At 39.8% G+C, this 21,290-nt stretch overlaps 1 protein-coding gene across 4 annotated transcripts in view; it reads right to left on the bottom strand.

The window, feature by feature from the left end:
• Positions 1-913: 913 nt before the first annotated feature.
• PRPS1 (phosphoribosyl pyrophosphate synthetase 1) overlaps positions 914-21,290 on the bottom strand; it is a 37,416-nt gene continuing 17,039 nt past the window's right edge. The window contains exons 4-8 of one of the 4 annotated variants that reach the window (XM_023734443.1): positions 16,672-16,796; positions 9,349-9,374; positions 8,422-8,641; positions 3,962-4,121; positions 914-3,055 (exon numbers count right to left, since the gene is read on the bottom strand). In XM_023734443.1, coding sequence (XP_023590211.1) covers positions 2,963-3,055; positions 3,962-4,121; positions 8,422-8,641; positions 9,349-9,374; positions 16,672-16,796 — 624 coding nt within the window. In that variant the 3' untranslated portion in view covers positions 914-2,962. Of the gene's footprint in view, positions 3,056-3,961; positions 4,122-8,421; positions 8,642-9,348; positions 9,375-16,671; positions 16,797-19,311; positions 19,532-21,290 lie in introns of all 4 variants that reach the window. The other 3 variants (XM_023734445.1, XM_023734444.1, XM_004379748.1) reach the window with 3 other exon arrangements.

The raw sequence follows: 21,290 nt of genomic DNA, 5'->3' as shown, positions 1-21,290 counted from the left end.
TGCCAGTAACGGACAAGTTTATTTTTTAGCAAGAAACATTTCTAGCCCAAATCTGGAAAGGACACTTGGACTACAAGACCATTTGAGATGAAACAAATCTTTTATAGCATTAGCTCTGAGAGGTGACAAGCTTAGCCTCTGTCTGGCTAAGGAGAGAAGCTTTTCTCTCTAAGGGTGAGGACCATCACCTGCCAGTTTGTCCTACTTTGGTGGCTTGTGTATTGCTATGATCCTGGAGAGCTATGCCACCGGTGTCTCAAATACCAGCAAGGTCATCGAAGTGGACAGGTTTCAGCAGAGTTTCCAGACACGCTAGGAAGAAAGGCCTGGCAATCTACTTCTGAAAAATTAGCCAATGAAAACCCTATGGATCACAACAGAATATTGTCCCATATAGTGTTGGAAGATGAGCCACCTAGTGTCCCGCAACGACGGACAGTATACCAACAATCAGGAAGACAGACTGGACTGGGCAATGTTTTGTTCTGTTGTACATGGGGTCACCATGGGTTGGGGCTGACTACAAGGCAACTAATACAACAAAGGATGGAAGAGAGGGGAGGAAGTATGAAATAGAACCTGGTGATGCGTTTTTGCTCAGAAATCACCACACAGCTATCATACAGGTAGTTTCCTTTCACCTTTGCTCCCACTGCAACTCCACTCAGCTTTGGTGCTTTGTTGGTGGTTCAGTGGTAGACTTCTTGCCTTCCACGTGGGAGATCCAATTTCCATTCCCAGCCAACGCACCTCATGCACAACCACGACCCGTCCATCAGTGGAGGCTTACATGTTGCTATGATGCTGAACAGGTTTTGGTGGAGGTTCCAGACTAAGACAAACTAGGAAGAAAGGCCTGGAGATCTACTTCCGAAAATCAGCCAGCAAAAACCCTATGGATCACGATGGTCCAATCTGCAATTGATCAAGACCACGCAGCAGTTTGTTCCGCTGTGAGTGGGATCGCCATGAGTTGGGGGCCGACTCAACAGCAGCTAACATGCCCCAGTAGGTCTGTTCCTGCTACTGCTCCCAATAGTTAAGAATCCCTTGCCATCCAGGACACTTGGGTCTCTCCTACTGAAGAAAAGGCGAATAGGCTTGAAGGTACTTATGGCCCTTCGTTGAGTGCCACAGGGAATTGAATATTGGCTTCCCCTTAGGTATAGGAACCAAAGTTGGAGACTGAGGGCCTTTCTTGAATGACCACAAAGCCTCATCCTAGGAAATGAATTACCCAATGTGGCCCACAGTAGGGCTTATGTTAAAATAATCTGAAATGGCAAGCCTTGATCAACTGATCCAATACTTTAGGAAATATAATCAGCAAAGTTATGCCATCGGTGCCGCATGTCAGCTTCCCCCAGAGAAAGGACTTGAGTTGGAAGAGGGTCAGAGGCACACATTTCAGTCCCTCTTGAATCAGTTTTCAAGACAAATTGTAAAGTAAATATCCCAATGTTCAACAAAAGCAAAAAATAAAGAAAGCAGACCCAGGCTTCCAAGATAAGGGGCGGACAGGCACTCTTCACAAAGATTCAGAAGCATGTAGCTTCCCAAAGTGAAAGAGCACTTTTATTTGATGATGCACAAAGGAACTCACTTAAAGTTTTGGAATGCATTACAATTCTTAAATTTTGCACATTCATCTTTCCAAAATCGCTTTCATTTAGAAGGGCTGAAATTAAGTGCCATTGAGCAGGGCTGGAATGAAATGCCAAACATATGTTAACTACTAACAAAAGAGGGGGGATTATCACATTTGACAAAATTGGTTCAAAATGAATCAATTATAGAAACCATTCCCCTCTTATAAGAAAACACCTAATTCCTACCCTCAGGAATAAGAATCGGAGATCCAGCAGGATTATAAATGCAGCTAATAGTTCGGAAACGAACTACTGGACAGCAAGACATCTAATCCAAATCTTCAGCAGAGATCAGTATAGATAGGATACAGACCCACAGTCACACACATACACTTTATTAGTTTCCTCAACAAGAGACAATGACATTGATAATATTTTTAACAGAAATTTCAGGTCATTCGAGAGGCCAAAACAGATCCAAGGAAGGAAAATGAAAATTAAATATTTAAATTAATCAAACGGCAACACAACATCATCTAAAATCTACTACCACAGTGGTAGTAGCCAAGGAAAATTAAGCTACAGCAAAACCATGTAATGTAAATGTTAAGAGATCACATAGCAGGAAGTGAATCTGCTTTCCATAAGACTATGGTACACTGATCATTTGGACCCAAGAGGATTATTTGGCCAGGAAAAGGTCAAGATGATGGAAGGTGAAGCCAAATTGAAATGAACAGGTACAAAGGAGGATCCAAAATACACAGTCCCCGAGCAGATGGTGATGGATCAGTCTTCTTCCTCCCAAGAAGCGTTTGCTGGCACAGTGCTGCCTCCCCTCATGACCCCACCCAATGGCCACGAAAGCTGAAAGCCAGCTCCTGCCTTATAGGGAGCTCAGCAACCAGGAGAATTAGGTTTGGGGTTGCCTAGGGCTCTTGCTGCAATTTAGCATAGACCTTAGAGAACTTGCGACACATGGGCATGGGAGGGGGGTGACACATCATGTGGGTTATGTATTGGGTTGGCTTTGTAAACCCTGAAGCATTCACATGCAAAGCAGTCTAAGCTTCCCCCATTACCTTCAAACACCCCTATACAATACCCTCAAAGTCTGAAATCTTACAGCAGCTGAGCTGTAGTTAAAGCTACAAGGCTCCTCAAATCATCAACGAAGCCAGAATGAGATAATGCAGGTTGAAGACCCCAGCAATTTCAATCTGTCTCTCCCCAAAGCTCTAATATACCTGATGTGGGATGTAGAAAGCTACACAGGAGCAAGCTGGGTCTTCTGCGGAACTTTTCATCAAATACCAAGGGAAAATAAGGGGCAGGGTGGATTTTATTTTTAAAAAGCTTCAGAAGTTATTCTATTACAAAGGGACGTGACTAAACAGGTAGGAAACTGATTCCCCATTGTGAGTTCTCCTGATGGCTTCTGCAAGGATCATGGAGATGTCGATCACCTAGAATGGTGAGAAAAGTGGTACGTTAGTATCATACAGACAGAAGATGACTGGCAAATTTGCAGACACTGATGAGCGGCCCAATGAGTGTCCTTCCTCTTAAAACATGTGCTGTTTCCCCTCACGAGCCTGCATCCAGCGACTCATCCTAACACTTTTAATATAACCACTTAGGGAAGAATCAAAACGCTAATGGCAGAAAAATTCTGACTTGGACTCATCAAGGTGGTGGTGGGTGGGCATTTAAAAATCCTTAAGCATGAAAAAAGAGAAAAGGATAATCAGACAAAACAAACAAAAAAACTGTAGAGTGACAACAACCCTCCAATTCTAAACAGTAAGTTCTGAAAGCTAATGGATTGCTGTACACATTGTTAAGGCCTTGTTCTTTTAATGCAACAATGCTCAAACGTCAGTATCTAACATTTACTTGGGGAATTTCTTTAAAATACTGGTTCCAGGATCTTTGGTTTTGTACGTCTGGGAGGCAACAGAGGAATCTGCATTTTAACAAGAACTTCAGGTAATTAACACAGGTGGCTTCCAGCGCACACTTTAAGAAACGAAAGTTCTAAAGAGTGCACAGTTTAAAGGTTTCACATTGTCTACCGGGGCCAATAGCTAGAGACATATGCACACATACTTTAAAGTTCATCAGAATCACTGGGAGAATCTGTTAGAACGCAAAATGCTAAGCTGCATCCTCCAGAGGTTCTAAGGTCCAGCAATTCCAATTTTTAAATCTGTGATCTTTTACTTTTTTAGAATCACAGATTATAATGACAGACTAAACCCTTACGACCAAAGAAAGAAATCTTCAGGACCCAGACAGACACCTATTAAGCATATGCAACCACCTCTTAAAAACTTGGTAAAGTCATGTTTTTACATGAATCACATCCTAACCTGTATTTTGGAGCAATGCTTCATCTTATCCTCTTGAGGTATGGTATTGGTGACTACTACTGCTTCAAAGCATGCATTGTTGATGCGAGAAATGGCCGGGCCAGAAAAGATTCCATGTGTCAAGATAGCATAAACTCTGGTGGCTCCAGCTGACAGAAGTCTAGAAGAAAAAGCAGAGTTAATTTGGGTTAATCTTACTTGTCACTACAGAATCTGAAACATGGGCAGACATTATACTACTTCTTGGCTAGGCTCCTAAAAAATCTTGTACGGATGATCCTCCGTGCTCTTTTCCCTTTCTGGCTAGCCAAAATAGAAATGTCTTCCAAGGTAATCTTGGAAGCCACACATTAAAGATGCAGATCCACAAGATCTAGAGTCTGGGTGTCTGAACTACCATTTAGAGAAAAATGAGTCCAGTCAGGAATACCATATTTTTAAGCAAATAACACGTGCCTCTAATGTTTGTTTGCCGACCTCGCTCTCCCCCCAGAGGTATTTTCCTAAGTGTGCTGTGCTAATTTTCTTACAGCAACATGTAAAAACACCTAGAATAGCAGTACTTACATAAAACCTGGGGGTAGGGAGGAGGGTGTGGATAGCAAACAAATGTAGAAGGCACTTGTTATTTGCGTAAAAATACTTTGGTTGGAATATGGCATGAGTAAGAAAGAAACGGTATAATGTTAAGTCACTGACATTCACTTACAGCAATTAGCATTTACCTTAACTAATACAAGGACAAAATGAGTTTTACAAATGCATACTCCAGGATCCAAACCAGGAACCATTCAGCATATAAATATGTTTTTTAACATCTACCACGTGCCAGACACTGTTCAAGGCACAGACTCAGAGATTTCTAAGAAACAACACTGTCCATAGTGGCTTGGATTATAAGCAATGGGGAGCCACTTAAGGTGTTGAAGAAGGAGTGAAGGGATCTTGCCTTGGTTTTAGAAAGATTAACAAGTAAGGAGGTGTTACAGGTTGAATTGTATCTCCAAAAAAGATACACTAAAGTCCTAAACCCCTGGTACTTGTGAATGTGACCTTATTTGAAAATAGCATCTTTGCAGATGTAATCAGTTAAGTTCACATGAGATCAGACTTGAGTATGGTGGGCCCTAATCCAATATGATGGTGTTCTTATAAAAAGAGAAAACTAAAAACACCCCAAACCCATTACCACTGGGTCGATTCCGACTCATAGTGATCCTATAGTTCGACGTAGAACTGCCCCATAGGGTTTCTAAGGCTGTAAATCTTTACAGAAGCAGACTGCCACATCTTTTTTCCCACAGAGCAGCTGGTGGGGTTGAACTGCTGACCTTTCAGTTAGCAGCCGAGCGCTTTTAACCACTATGCTACCAGGGCTCCTTATGAAAAGAGAAGAGACACAGAAAAAGATGCAGTGGGAAAACAGCCATATGAAGATGGACACAGAAACTGGAGTGATGCTCCCACAAGCCAGAAATGCCTTTGGCTACCAGAAGTTGAAAGAGACAAGGAAGGATCTTTCCCTAGAGCCTTCAGAGAGTGCATGGGCCTGCCAACATCCTGACTTTGGACTTATAGCTTCCAGAACTGTGAGCATACATTTTTTTTTTTTAATATTTTATTGTACTTCAGGTGAAGGCTTACAGAACAGATAGTTTCTCATGTAACAGTAACACACATGCTGTTTTATGCAATTGGTTAACAACCCCACAACATTTTAACCCTCTAAATTCTCAACTTTTTTTTTTCTTTTGTGAAAATACACATAGCCAAAGATATGCCATTTCAAAAATTTTTTTTTTACATACACATTTAAGTGACATTGACTACGCTCTTCTAATTGTGCTGTTATTCTCACTTAAGATGAAGGCTTACAGGACAAAATAGTCTCCCATTTGACAGTTACTACAAATGTTGCCCTATGACAATGGTTAACAATCTCACAACACATCAACAATATCCTTACTCTACTTTGTGTTCCCTATCATCAGCTTCCTACTCCCCTTCTGCCTTCTGGGCCTTGTCACTGGGCTCCTGTACCTCTTTACTCTCATGGTTTTACTGGGCTGTCCACTCTCAGGCTGATTGTGAGCATACATTTTTTAAAGCTACCCAGTTTGGAACATTTTAATCAAAGATTCTACAGCTGAATCCTGATCAAAAGGGGGAAAATGTAGAACAGAATTTCAAATTCTTATGGAATCCAGTCTTTCTGGAGCCATGGAGGCTGGATGAAATCTTAAAAACTATTGCCCTGAGATAATATTTAAAACCTTAAACCAAAAATATCCCCTGAAGTCTTCTTAAAACCAAACAATAGTTTAGCTTATCTAGTAACAAAGGCGGAACCCTGGTGGCACGGTGGTTAAGAGCTACGGCTGTTAAGCAAAAGGTTAGCAGTCTGAATCCACCAGGCACTCCTTGGAAACCCTATGGGGCAGTTCTACTCTGTCCTATAGGGTCGCTGTGAGTAGGTATCAACTCAATGGCAATGGGTTTGGTTTTGTTTTAGCTTAGAACAAAGGTCTACCATGAGCATTATGCTCTTTTAAGAACTATCTATATGGGATCAAACTGACAACAGCAACTGGAAAGATTAGATAGGAACCTTAGGGAGCAGTGAGTTTATGTTAATAACGGAAGAACGCAGAAAAGGAGGGTGAGAATGGTTGCACAAATCGAAGAATGTAATCAATGTCATTAAATTCTTCATGTAGAAACTGCTGAACTGGTGTGTGCTTTGTTGGGCATATTTTCAACAATAACAAAAATAAATTTAAAAAAAAGCCACCAAGTTTGTGATGCTTTGTTATGGCAGCCCTAGGAAATGAATACAGGAGGCAATGTGAAAGACGGGCAGGGGAGGTAAAAGATTGGTGACTGGCAACCAAGAGAAGAGTGAGGAAGCAATCTAGAATAGTACAGACAAAAGATGAGAAGCAATATGGACTAAGACATTAGCAGCTAAAATGGACAGTTAGGAGGTAAGACTAGGATTATCAGCTTAAGTAAAATAGGAATATGAGGATACACTTCTGTCTCCTCAGACCTACGAATATCTACCTGAACTTGTTTTAAAAAAACATATCAAAAGTAGAGTGCTCTGGAGAAAAGAAGACTGACACATGCTATAGTATGGATGGAGCTTGAAGACATTATGCTGAGTGAAATAAGCCAATCACAAAAGAACAAATACTGTATGGCCTCACTTATATAAAAAGGTAAGAAAAGGCAAATATATACAGAATAAAGTTTACTAGCAGTTACCAGGGGTGGGAGGGAGGGGGAAAAGGGGGGTTACAAGTGATGGAAAAATTGCATTGATTAAGGGTAGGGTTGCACAGCCTATTATTATAATTGCTGTCAATAAGTTATATATCTGTAAAAAGCAGAATTGGCAAATGTTCTGTGTTATATTTTATAACAATGACAAAAAAAATGAGTAGCTGCTGAGACTGCTTATGTACAACCAAACGCCTCGTGGGATTTGGTTCCTTGGTCTGGAGGGTTAGGATCCTGGTTTCATGGGACATCCCAGTTAATTGGCCTAATAACGTGTTTAGTGCTTTTCTTCTACCTCCCAGTTGATTTTGTAGTGTCACGAGTCTTAAAAGTTTGCAAGTGGCCATCTAAGGCACAACAATTGGTCTCTATTTAACTGGAGCAAAAGAGGAAGGAGAGTCAGGAATAGAAGGATATGGAATGTGTGGCTAACTGCCTCCATGAACAACTCCCTCCTTTCCCATGAGACCAGAAGAACTGGATAGTACCTGGCTACCATTACTGGACATTTTGATCAAAGATTCCATAGAAGAATGCTGATCAAAAGGGGGAAAATGCAGGACATAATCTCAAATTATCATGGACTCTAGACTTTCTGGAGCCATAGAAGGTAGATGAAGCCCTGAAACTACTGACCTGAGATAATCTTTAAACCTTAAACCAAAAATATTCCCTGGAGTCTTCTTTAAACCAAACAATACGTTAGCTTAACTAGTAAAAAATGTCTGCCTTGAGCATTATGCTCTTTTAAAAACTATCTATATGGGATCAAATTGACAACTGTAACTTGAAAGGTTACATAGAAACCATAGGGGGTAGTGAGTTTATGTTAATGAGGGAGAAACAACTCAGAAAAGAAGGGTGAGAATGGTTGCTCAACTTGAAGAACGTAATCAATGTCACTGAATTGTACATGTAGAAACTGTTGAATTGGTGTATGTTTTGCTGTGTATATTCTCAACAATAAAACAAATAAAAGTTAGAAGGAAAAAAGAAAAATGTTTTAAAAAGTAGAGAGCTCCTTAATTTGTATGTATTGTACTTCAAGCCTAAACCAATGAAAAGCCCTCTGAGCTACTTATCATCCCCTCAATCTAGTTCTGAAAACAATTAGCAGGCTTAAGCCAGTCCAGTTCACTATTTGCTTCTAACCACTGGCCTCATAATTCCACACTCACTTGTCAGCTGCATGGCAGATTGTGCCACAAGTGTCGGCCATGTCATCCACAAGGATAGCCACTCGATCCTTCACATCTCCTACGAGCACCATGCGATCCACTTCGTTGGCCTTCTTCCGTTCTTTGTGAATCAAGGCGAAGTCCACATTCAACCGGTCTGCAATAGAGGTCACTCTGCCAAACAGGGGGTGCTCAGAGTTAAAACCTGTGTGTGTGGCTTCTATGACAAAAGAAATAAAGAATGGATTTGTTTTCTGGGGGAGAACACTCCTTGAAACCAAACAATTCCCAGAGCTGGGAGAAAGTAACCACCACTGACTAACTTCTCAAAGGCAAACATCACAGACTAGGTTTTACAGAAGAATGCCTCCACGTTCTGATGCTGTTATTAGGTGACTTTGAGTCGATTCCGACTCATAGCAACCCCACAGGACAGAGTAGAACTGCCCCATAGGGTTTCCTAGACTGTAATCTTTATGGGAGCAGATCGCCAGGTCTTTTCTTTCGAGGAGTCGTTGGCGGGTTCAAACCACCAACCTTTAGGTTAGCAGCTGAGTGTTTAACCATTGTGCCACCAGGGCTCCTTTATATCCTGATACTTAGATGATAATTCATTCTGGGTTACAGTCACGGATAGAAAGATACCCTCATCAGTGCTGGGAAGCTGTGTAATGCTAAGGCATGTTTATTTTATTTAATGAATTGGCAGTGGAAGGGTAGAGAGAGAAGACTTCATTAACTAATGTTAAGAGTGTACAGACAGTGCCAGTTTACATAATAGAAGAGCCAGGAAGGGTGACTGTGGTTAAGAAGTCAACCTGAGCATGACAGGAGAGTAGCAATACCCAGCCTATTCCAATGCCCATGCCCTCATCACACTCCCCTCAGTGATGGCAGCAAAACATCCACCGTCAGTGTGAACTGTACCTGGACACCAAGCTTGGAATTTCCTGCTAGAAAGAAAGTTATACCAGTTAAATGGGCAGACTAGGCGACTCACTATACAGCCCAAATTATCACCAAGTCAAAATAGAATTCTTTTTTTTTTCTTATTACAAGATGATACAAACCAGATGAGAAAATGGGATAGAAGACAAATCTGTCTGGTGACAAACTATCATGTAATTCACTCAAATGTACTCACTCAGTGTAAATGACACTGTGCTAGCTCCAATGCTCCACTGTACCACCCTCGTCATACATAAAGAGGCATGTGCTTTTGTTTTTTAAGGTAGTATTGATCTAACTGCAGCATCATGTCCCATTTCCCTTGTAGCTATGGTCACATATCAGAGTTTCTGCTGGACTAGGGAGAAACTGTGACCAGGGACAGATTACTCACTAAGCAAGGTAAGCACATGCTTAGGCCATCAATGAAACAGGCGCACCAGTTGTCCAAAGCAAAGACCCACAGATGCCAAGCAGACTGGACACCAGGAAAAGCAAGCGCCACAGTGGAAGGGAACTGGCAGGGCACTAAATGAAACTGATACCAGCTCCAGTGCATGAGAATGTGCCAGCAGGAAATAAAGTTCACACAGGGTCAGGAGGACACCCATGGACTTCAATACCTTCATTGACATCTGTCTCCTATGGTTCCCTCCCGTGTAACTGAAACTCCTTATCTCAGCAGGTCTCTTGGGAGTATATTATTAATATCTAATAAAGAGGTGGGGCTGGGCTGTCAAATCTAACCCTTGCTGCATTCACCCAATATGCAACTGGATCCAACATGAGCGGTTACTGGGCAATGACAGATTATATGAATAGATAATAGGTCTCTGATACATTTTGAGACAACCTTCTTGTACATCCGTGTCTGCTGATCCAGCAATTCCAGCCTGGAGTGCCAGCAATGCTGTTTGCCATGATACAAACACAAGGGTATGCTCTTGTGCATGTCCTGGTAAACAACCAATGGGGACTCCAGTCTCAGATGACACGCAAAAGAGAGGGAATTCGAGTAAGTCAACAACTGCAATGAATTCAGTCAAGTTACCTTTTAACTGTATAGCATTTATGTACAGAGTTATGTCCTAAGTTTTGCAAACAATGTTTATAACTTTACCTTTAAAATGTTTGGCATACACATGGATGCAATCTAGCGTACACTTAATATAATACTAACATGGGTAATAATTTAATACTAACATAGCAAACATCTAAAAAATACTGGAAATATTAACGTTTATCTAACACGAAAAGTTTTCATTTGTGTATCATGTGAGTTTCGTTTTTTATTGTCTGTTGCATGGGACATGGTGCTTGATATTACTCTATATATGATAATAAATTAGGTATTAGGCACATTAAGAGGACACAAAATTTAATATTTATTTATCACGCAAAATATGTGTTTCTGTTTTGCAACAATTAGTGTGTTTTTAAATTCGTTTTCCAAGAAAACAACAAAGGACATTTATTAGAACAATACATTTATATTTATCAGAATATTTGCATATCTCCATGTAAGGAAATTAAACAATTTCTCGAGGAAATAAATTAAATGCATTTAGATAATAAAAATTACATAAATGTATTTTATTTTCCATTTCCCTTCTGACTGACTTTCTTTTAAGAAATTGATATTGTTATGACTCACGAAACAAACTTGCTCATCGAGAAGTGGTGCTATCATTACATCAATTATGTATGTATGTCCAAATATGGGAGCTGAACAATTCCACATAGAAATAAAGTGTTACTTTTATAAATTTTGTATACAATAGCAGTTATATTTTCCTTTTCATTTCAGATCGATCAGGTATAACCTCACATTTAGTTCTCTCTTGACCACAAAAGAATGCGCCATTGGCACTATAATCACGTGACTCGTGATATATCTGGTCCTGTCCTGTGCAAAGTGAACCAAAATGCATCTTCAGGTTGAGCATACCCTTGTATTTATATCATGCTCTTTGCGATTGCTCTCACCCCTGTTGATATCAGCAGGAGTCCAATGAACTGTGAAGACGCAGCATCCAAGGACGGAAAGTGAGTGCACAAGTTTTTAAGTATTATTTCAAGACAAAAACACTCGTGGAGATCTGCAAACGGTCCACGAACAAACATTGTATGACAAACGAATGAAATTATTTCCAACTGCCTTGTAAGTACTATTTCTTTTGACTATCTCAGATCTGAAGAACAAATTACACGTTCCAAATCAATTTTTTTACTTACTAATTTTCAAATACAAATTTTGTTAACATCCAAATTTGAATGTAAATTTTATTTATTTTTAGTTATTCAAATTTATTCACTACGGTAGAACTAAATTTTAAAAAGTGACACAATTTCTAAACAAGGTAAAATGAAACAGCAACAACTAAGTAGAGCGCAAAAACAGAAGCTCACAGAAGATAAAAAGAAAAGGATTTGTGAATCCCTAAAGACAATTCCAAAATTAACTTCATTTTTATAACATAATGAATCAGAAGAGACTTCTGTTCAACACTCGAGTTTAACAGCTGCAATTCAGTGTACTAGTACTGCTAGTGCTGAAATTATTAACAGCAATACGAACATAACAGAATTTGTTCCAAATTCTGCATCCATCCCTGGCTGTAGCAAAAAGATTAAAAATGATGTAGAAAGTGAAACTATTTTAGAACCTGAAATTGTCACACCTGAAGACCCTATAAATAACAGAAATACAGATCTTGCTTTGTGGAATAATTTTTCTTCTAATGATGTAAATTACTGGACTGAAAGAGGACCAGGTGATTGTCAATATCACAATGGATCATTTACAAATTCATGTGTAAAATTTCTGGATGGTAAACAAACAAGGTTCTGTAGCCAGAATGTATTTCTAGGGTGCAAAGCTAATTGTGAAAATTATAAGAGGGAGTGGTTACTGTATTCTCCATCAGTCATCTCTGTATATTGCTTGCTTGCAAGCTATTCAGCCCTAAATCATTACTTTTCCATTTGCAACAGATGGATTTAGTGATTGTCACAACTAGAATATGATTGATAAATATGAAAACAGTTCAATTTACAGAGATTGTATGTTGCATATTTAAACTGATGACATGGTTTTGGCTTAACTCATGAACTGAAAATACAAATTAATGAAGAACGTCAGTATTGGAAAGCTGTTTTGCAATGCGTTGTTGCTGTTGCAACAATCGCTGAATGTGGACTAACATTTCAAGGAAGAAATGAAGCTTCTGGGTCTCTTCAAAATGGAAATTTTTTGGGTTTACTTGAACTTGTTGCTCAGTTTGATCCATTTTTTAGCAGGTCACATCTCAAAATATGGTAACACAAGAAAGGGCAACCCATCATATATGTCTAAAAAAACACGCGAAGAATTAACTTAAAAAGTGATAACTGAAAAAAAAAGTGATAACTATTCTCAGTGAAATAAGTACAGCTAGATATTTCAGTTTGTCTGTAGATTCCACCCCTGATCCTTCTCATCCTGATCTTTCCAACAGATGAGCAATTTATCACATTTACTAGCTTAAAAAGTCATACCAGCGAAGAAACTGCAAATCAAGTACTTCACTATTTATGTGCAGTTTGAAAAATTGATCTTTCTAAGTGGAGAGGCTAGTCCTATGATAATGCTGTCAATATGTCAGGGCGTTATAAAGGCATGCAACAGAAAACCTTAGAATGTAATGAATGTGCCATTTTCAAGCCATGTACTATGCATTCACTTAATCTTGTAGGACATAGCGCAGTAAGTAGACTGTTGTCCAGAAGCAGTTGATTTTTTTTCTACTGTTCAATTACTCTACACATTTTTGTTGCCTCTACTCACTAATGGGTAGTTCTTAAAACACATTTAGGCAATGATCGAGTATTAAAATGTCTTTCTAATGTATGCTGGGAAGCACATGCTGCAGCAATGAGTGCAATCCTGGAATTGTACACTGAGATTCTAGATGCCTTAGAAAATATTGAAGACCAGACAAAAAAGGAGATAACAAAAGAAAAGCTGAAAACATCACCAACAAAATGCAAACACTAGATTATGTATTTATGTTGGTTTATATGGAATAATACATTGCAGCATTTTCATCAGATGAGTCAAGCTCTCCAAGATTCAGAAATTCAAAGATATGCACAGATCTCTTGCCAGTCATTAACAGGGTATTTACATAATTTAAGAGAAGATTTTAAAATTTTGAAAACACAACAAAACAAATAATGATTATCAAGCAGTTCACTGTCACAGAAGCATTAGAAAGAAAGAAACAAATGACAGAAGTGCTCCAGAAATAGAGTGCCACATACCATACCATCATTGACACATTTAAATCTTGCCTGAAAAGAAGGACAAAAGTTTATGAAATTCTTTCAAATAGATTTTCCTTCTTAAACAATGTGGATATACCTGACGGAAGAATGTATGAAGGCATCCAAGAAATTATCACACGCTTATCCCAATAACTTAAATACAAACCTTTATGGAGAAGTGCGACAATTTCACTTCTTACATGAGAACTAAGTTTACGGATTCAGGAAAGACAAATTTTACTCACGTAGGTATGTATAATTCCATAAAGTAAGATAAAATACAATGTGTATTTCCCAATGTTGAAACTGCTTTACACATATTCCTAACTTTAATGATCACAAACTGCACGAGAGAATGCTTGTTTTCGTCCCTAAAAAGACTCAAAAACCCTCAGCATAGAACAATGATTCAAGAAAGACTTGATTCATTATCCTTACTATGTATGGAAGTAGATACTGTTCTGCAGCTTAATTGTGGCAAAATCACTGAAGAATTTTTAAGAGCAAAGAATAGAAAGAAATGTTTTTAATTAAAACGTTAGAGACCAAAGATCTTTCTAAAAATAAAATATAGCAATTTGTTGTAATATTGGAACCCTGGTGGCACAGTGGTTAAGAGTTTGGCTGCTCACTAAAAGGTCGGCAGTTCAAATCCACCAGCTGTTCCTTGGAAACCCTATGGGGCAGTTCTACTGTTCTGTAGGGTCGCTATGAGTCAGAATCAACTTCACAGCAACGGGTTTGGGTTTGGTTGTAATATTTGTTTTCTGATCATTAAATTTTATTTTATGACACATTTTTACTTGTTCATTTATAATTATAGCATTTGTTACAAAACAAGCATCAAAACTGAAGTATGAGCCGTTTAAAGCAAAATTGCTGAAAGTCAGTTTGTTGTGGGAGATGAACAGAATTTTACATTGATTGCTGAAACAACTAAGTTCATTGATTCATTTTCTTTGTAGAGTATGTAGAATATTCTTTTTGTAGAAAATGTAGTATATAGTAAAAATCTTAGTACCCCGCATCCACTAAAAATTTTATAATCCAGTTCATCTCATCACGGTAAAATGGCATACGCCACTTTTGCATTCAATCGCTAATAGGGTAGTCGCATTTAAAAAGAAATTACATCATAGATAACTAAGATACACACACACATATATACACGTGTGTGTGTATATATATACACACATATATATATATATATATAGGAGCCCTGGTGGCACAGTGGTTAGGAGCTTGGCTGCTAACCAAAAGATCAGCAGTTCGAATCCACTAGCCACTCCTTAGAAACCCTATGGAGCAGTTCTACTCTGTCCTATAAGGTCGCTATGAGTTGGAATTGACTGGACAGCAACAGGTGTATATATAACTCATATATCCCGTTTGAATGCGTGAGTAAGCAGGAGGGAGCACCACAGATTATCAATGTTTAGGGCCCTCATATGCCTTAATCTGGCCCCGCCTGTGACCATATATAAATAGAAAGTTTGAACTATAACCCAGGCATCATTTGTACTTTGATCTAAATGAAAAATGCCCTGTGCTCTCCATTACTACTACTTGGTGATACACTATACCTGAGCACATAACATCAATGGTAACCACTTTGCTTGGAATGATTGCTATCCAAGGCAAACTACACGATCAATTAGTTTCAGCATCCCAAACCTTCCAACCTCCATGACCAACAAAGTACAAAGGCCTAGAAAACTAACCCCCTACATGCTTGAGTGAAGAACTACTTTGCAAATCACAATTGCACAGGGATCTCTACCTACTCAAAAACCCTGCCAAGACCGAAGTGACAGTCACTCACTTTGAAAATTCTCCATCACTATAAGAAAATCATAATAAAAAAATAATCAAGTAGCAATAAGTCATCTATTGAAGGCAGTTTTTCTGTACCCAACTCTGGAGAGAAAATCTTGCCTGATTATCTCAAATGTGGCAATTCTCCAAGTCCCATGGCAGGATGTGAGAACAGTGCTCAACAAGTTAAGACAAGCAAGTGCAAACTACCATGGTGGGGGTGTGTTTTAGACTCTGTCTCTAGTATTACAGATGGTAACCAGTGATTAAGTAAGACTCCCCAGGCCATACATCTGGCTGAATAATAGAACAAAGTTCTCAATTTATCAGTTCAGTTGAAGTTACTGAAATAAAGGAGTTGTTGAGAAACAGTCATTGAAGATTTGAATGGCTTTTAGAAAGTTCTGAATAGCTTTTCCGAATCATCTGTGTTTGCAGCTCTCATTGTATTTCCACAACAAGAAGAACATGTGTCATACTCGTGACTGCATTACTAACGAGCAACCCACTAAGGAAATCAAGAGCTTTTAGCCTGTACTATGTGAGCTTTATTATAAAGCACTGTAACTCAAACTCCCGGCAATCAGCTTGTTTAAAATTTTAAGGTCTTGGCTTTAAATAAAAACACCACACTTTATTTTCCTTCCTGCTTAATTTTTTTTCCTGTGTGCATGCACACACATACTTATCAGGAAAGATTTAATGAAGTCCTAGCTACAGAACAATTTTTAAAGAAATCTTCCTGCTTAATATTTTAATTCCAAGGATCAAAATGGTCTAACCAATAGCATTATAATAGATGCATAAAAGCTTACTTCCTACTAATATCATGTGGCTCAATTGCAGCTGCCATTCATTAGAAAACCAAATTCCCTACCCTTCCCAATAGGCTGACAGCCATGTAAACTCTGCAGTGCCAACTTACTCATGTGTTGCAGTCAAGCCTACAATACTATGACTTTCTAGGGGCTTACTGTCTTGTCTTCCAAGTAGTGACTCAGGCCAGTAAAAGAGGAGTAAAACTATATTTAACCCATGTCTCAGCTACTGGTACATTCACTCTGAAGTACTAAGAAAACTATCACTTAAATAGAAAAACATCACTTTGTTTAGATAGAAAACCAACACAACTCTTTAAAGATTTTCCCAGTAGATTGGGAATAATACTAATTTCAACCATACCTCTTAGCTCCACCAGCATCAGGTGAGACAATAGTACAGTTCTTCCACTCAGAGATATTCTCCCTTATCCACTTTAGGACAGCTGGCTCGGCATACAAATTGTCCACTGGGATATCAAAAAAGCCCTGGAGAAAGAAGGTGGATTAGTTTTGTTTCATTTCTCTTCTCTTCCATTTATAAATGGCTAACACAAAGAAGGAGCCCTAGTGGCGCAGAGGTTAAGCGTTTGGCTGCTAACCAAAAGGTTGACAGTTTGAATCTACCAGCTGCTCCTTGGAAAGGAGCCCTAGTGGCGCAGAGGTTAAGCGTTTGGCTGCTAACCAAAAGGTTGACAGTTTGAATCTACCAGCTGCTCCTTGGAATCCCTATGGGGCAGTTCTACTCTGTCCTATAGGGTCACTATGAGTTGGGATCAACTTGACGGCAATGGGTTTAGTTTTTTTTTTTTTTTTAACACAAAAGAAAGTAGTAACTTGCCCAAAGAATACCTTACTGCAACATTCAAACTGTCTGGAAGGCATGCCCAGTGTGACAGACTGTAAAAACAGCCTCCATGAATCTGGGCTGTGTGAGAGCCCAGCCAAGATCAGCAAAGTCAGCCCTCAGCCAACCCACAACTGATAATAGGTGCAAGAATGAGCCCTTGCCAAGAACAGCCAACTTTGGCCAATACCAGAATTGCCTAGCCAAACTACAGATTCATGAATTAACAAATACTTACTGCTCTATGCCACTAAATATTGGGTTGGTTTGTTAAGGAGCAAAAGTTAACGGGTAAATCAGGTGACACGTGTTCCAATTCTAGTTGCTACAAATTAGTTGTATTTGATAACCAATTTGCTCTTCTGTAAAATGGGTATGATAATCACTTGTCCTATGTACCTCATTAAAGAAACCCTGGTGGTGCAGTGGTTAAAGTGATCAGCTGCTAACTGAAAGGTCAGCAGTTTGAAATCACCAGCTGCTTCATGGGAGAAAGATGTGGCAGTCTGCTTCCATAGAGATTTACAGCCTTGGAAACCCTCTGGGATCGCTCTGAGTCGGAATCGACTCAACAGCACTGGGTTTGGTTTGACCTTATGGACTGCTATAAGACTCAATGAAAGTTCCTTTAAAAAGTATAAAATATGGAGGCGGGGCCAAGATGGCAGAGTAGCTGGATACTTCCTGTGGCCCCTCTTACAACAAACACCCCAAAAAACAAGTGGATCAATTATATATGACAATCTAGGAGCCCTGAACATCAAAGGCAAAGTTGAGGAATTGGACTGAGTGGCAGGGGGAGGGAGGGACAGTTCGGAAGCAGCAAGGAGTTGCCACACCTGACCCAGTGGAAGCCGGCACCCTTCAGGCTAGATACGCTGGCATGCACAGTGAGGCAAGCAGTGGTGCTCCGGAGGCGTTTTCCACATCAGGAGACACCTAGCGGCAGAGAGTCTACGCACACCTCCAGAACCAGTAAAAAATGGCGCTCGATTGGCAAAAGATAAGTACATGCATCTGACCTACCATGCGGATCAAAAACCACCCCCTTTGGGAAAACCCTCTATCCTATTTACCTGCCCCCTCCCTGCTCTGCACCAATTCCCGGGCTGGCTTCAGTGACTGCCGAGTCCCCTGGGCCAGAAGTGGGACCCATCACACACCCTGAGCCATTCTCCCGGCCTTGGAGAGGGAACAAACTAACTGGGTCCAGGACTGGCTTCAGCAATTGCTGAGTCCGCTGGGCCAGAAGAAGGATTCATCACACACCTGGAGCCATTCTCCCTGCCTTGGACAGTGAACAAATTAACAAACAGGGAAAAATAATCTGCCAGCTCCCCTACGCTGGGAAATCACGGTAGGCACAGCTCCACTGCCTAGGTACAGGCATAAGGGGTCCGTGGACTTTGAATGCATTTCACCCCTGCAGAGAGATCTGTGTGGGCCAATTTCAACAGCATAGGCCCTCATTACCACAGTACAACACGGGATATACCTGAAGCCTAACTTCAACTGTATCAGCTATACGGTGAAGTGGCAGGTTTGTGACATTTGACACTGCTCTGCCCACTAAGCAGGGTCCTCACCTACCCACATCAGGGGCCTGAGGACTGGTGGCTCCACCCATACCACCTAGCAACTCGCGACAGTGGTCCAAGAATAAGTAGTGTCTCCCAGTCCTTACAGCCAACAGCATTGGGTGCTCATAGTCCGGCTGGAAAACCCATCCATGTGCTCTAGGGAACAGGGAAACACTTTCCTTCCAGACACTCAGGGGCAGCCGTCAGTCCCTGCCTTGCTCAGTGCCTGACCCCCTACTGCAGCCAGATACCTGTGCCTACACCAATCACCCCTGCCTGTCTAGGACTGTAGGTGAGAGCCTGCACCACACACCGGGTGACCGACTACCTGGACACCTGAGCTGAATCCATTCAAGAAAAGTTAACAGACTCCTGGGCTCACATACCTAGTAACAAATCTAACTACTTGGTGACAGGATGTTAGAGCTTCAAAGGCGCCAATAATCAAACTAGATGACAGGGGCAGCCTATTTGGGCATATCAAAACAAAACAAGAAGCTAGGACACTGTCTTAGTCATCTAGTGCTGCTTTAACAGAAATACCACAAGTGGATGGCTTTAACAAAGATAATCTTACTTTATCACAGTCTAATAGGCTAGAAGTCCAAATTTAGGGCATCAACTCCAGGGGAAGGCTTTCTCTGTCAGATGTGAAGGAAGGTCCCTGTCGTCAATCTTCCGTTGGACTAGGAGCTTCTCCCCACAGGAACCCCGCATCCAAAGGACATGCTCTGCTCCCGGGGCTGTTGTCTTTGTGGTATGAGCTTCCCAACTCTCTGCTTGCTTCCCTTTCATCTCTTGTAAGATAAAAAGTGGTTCAGGCCACATCCCAGGGAAACTTCCTTTACATTGGATCAGGGAAGTGATCTTACTAAAGGGTGTTACAAACCCACCTTAATCCTCTTTAACATAAAATAACAATCACAAAATGGAGGATAACCATACAATACTGGGAATCATGGCCCAGCCAAATTGATACACACATTTTTTGGGGGACATAATTCAATCCATGAAAGACAAAGTAAGTAAACATAAAAGAAATAAATATAATAACTTATTGATGGCTTGGAGAAAACAGTCAATACTAAATCAAATAAAGAGGCAAACCATGATGGCTTTAGCAAGCTCCCAAAACAAAGAATCAAGAAATATTCCGGAAGAGGACAACTTCTTGGAATTATCGCAGGTAGAATACAACAGATTAACATACAGAACACTTCAAGATATCAGGAAGGAGATCAGGCAAAACATAGAACAAGCCAAGGAACATACAGAAAAAGCAATGGAGGCACTTAAGAAGATTAGAGAAGAGTATAATGACAAATTTAACAGGCTGCAAGAATCCATAGAGAGACAGCAAACAGAAAACCAGAAGATTAACAATAAAATTTCAGAATTAGACAACTCAATAGAAAGTCATAGAAGCAGAACTGAGGCAATGGAAGTCAGAATTAGTGAAACTGAAGATAAAGCACTTGACACCAACTTATTTGAGGAAAAATCAGAAAAAAGAATTTTAATAAATGAAGAAACCATAAGAATTATGTAGGATTCTATCAGCAGGAATAACCTATGAGTGACTGGAGTACCAGAACGGGGGGATAACAGAAAATACAGAGAGAACTGTTTAAGACTTGTTGGCAGAAAACTTCCCTGATATCGTGAAAGACGAGAAGATATCTATCCAAGACGCTGATCAAACCCCACATAAGGTAGATCCAAACAGAAACTCACCAAGACATATTATAATCAAACTTGCCAAAACCAAAGATAATGAGAGAATTTTAAGAGTGGCTAGAGATAAATGAAAAGTCATCTACAAAGGAGAGTCAATAAGAATAAGTTCGGACTACTAAGCAGAAACCATGCAGGCAAGAAGGCAATGGGATGACATATATAAAGCCTTGAAGGAAAAAAATTGCCAGCCAAGAATTATATATCCAGCAAAACTGTCTCTCAAATATGGTGGCAAAATTAGGGCATTCCCAGATAAACAGAAGTTTAGGGAATTTGCAAAAACCAAACCAAAATTACAAGAAATACTAAAGGGAGTCCTCAGGTTAGAAAACCAATAACATCAGATAACAACCCAAGACTAGAACACAGGACAGAACAACCAGATATCAACCCAGATAGGGAAGTCAGAAAAATAAATCTAAGTTAAAACACTGAAAATATGGAAAAAGAGACGTCAATAGGTAGACAATGACAACATCAAAACAAAAAACAGGGATTAAAAAATGTAGTCATTAGTCTTTCATAGGGAGAGGAAGTCAAGGCAATAGAAAGAAATAAAAGACTGGTTTATACTTAGAAAAATAGGGGTACATATTAAGGTAACCACAAAGGAAACTAACAGTCCTACATATCAAAACAAAAAACAAGAAAAAACATAAAGACTCAGCAAATACAAAATCAACAATGAAAAATATGAAAAGAAAATACATAAAGAAAAATGACTCAGCACAGAAAATTAAGTGGAACAAAGAAACTGTGAACAACATACAAAAAAGATATCAAAATGACAGCACTAAACTCATACCTATCAATAATTAC

This window comes from Trichechus manatus, unplaced genomic scaffold (genome assembly GCF_000243295.1).
Source record: "Trichechus manatus latirostris isolate Lorelei unplaced genomic scaffold, TriManLat1.0 scaffold00068, whole genome shotgun sequence".
NCBI classification, from domain to species: Eukaryota; Metazoa; Chordata; class Mammalia; order Sirenia; family Trichechidae; genus Trichechus; species Trichechus manatus.
The sequence above is the reverse complement of the archived record's forward strand: the minus strand, read 5'-3'. Positions and strand labels throughout refer to the sequence as shown.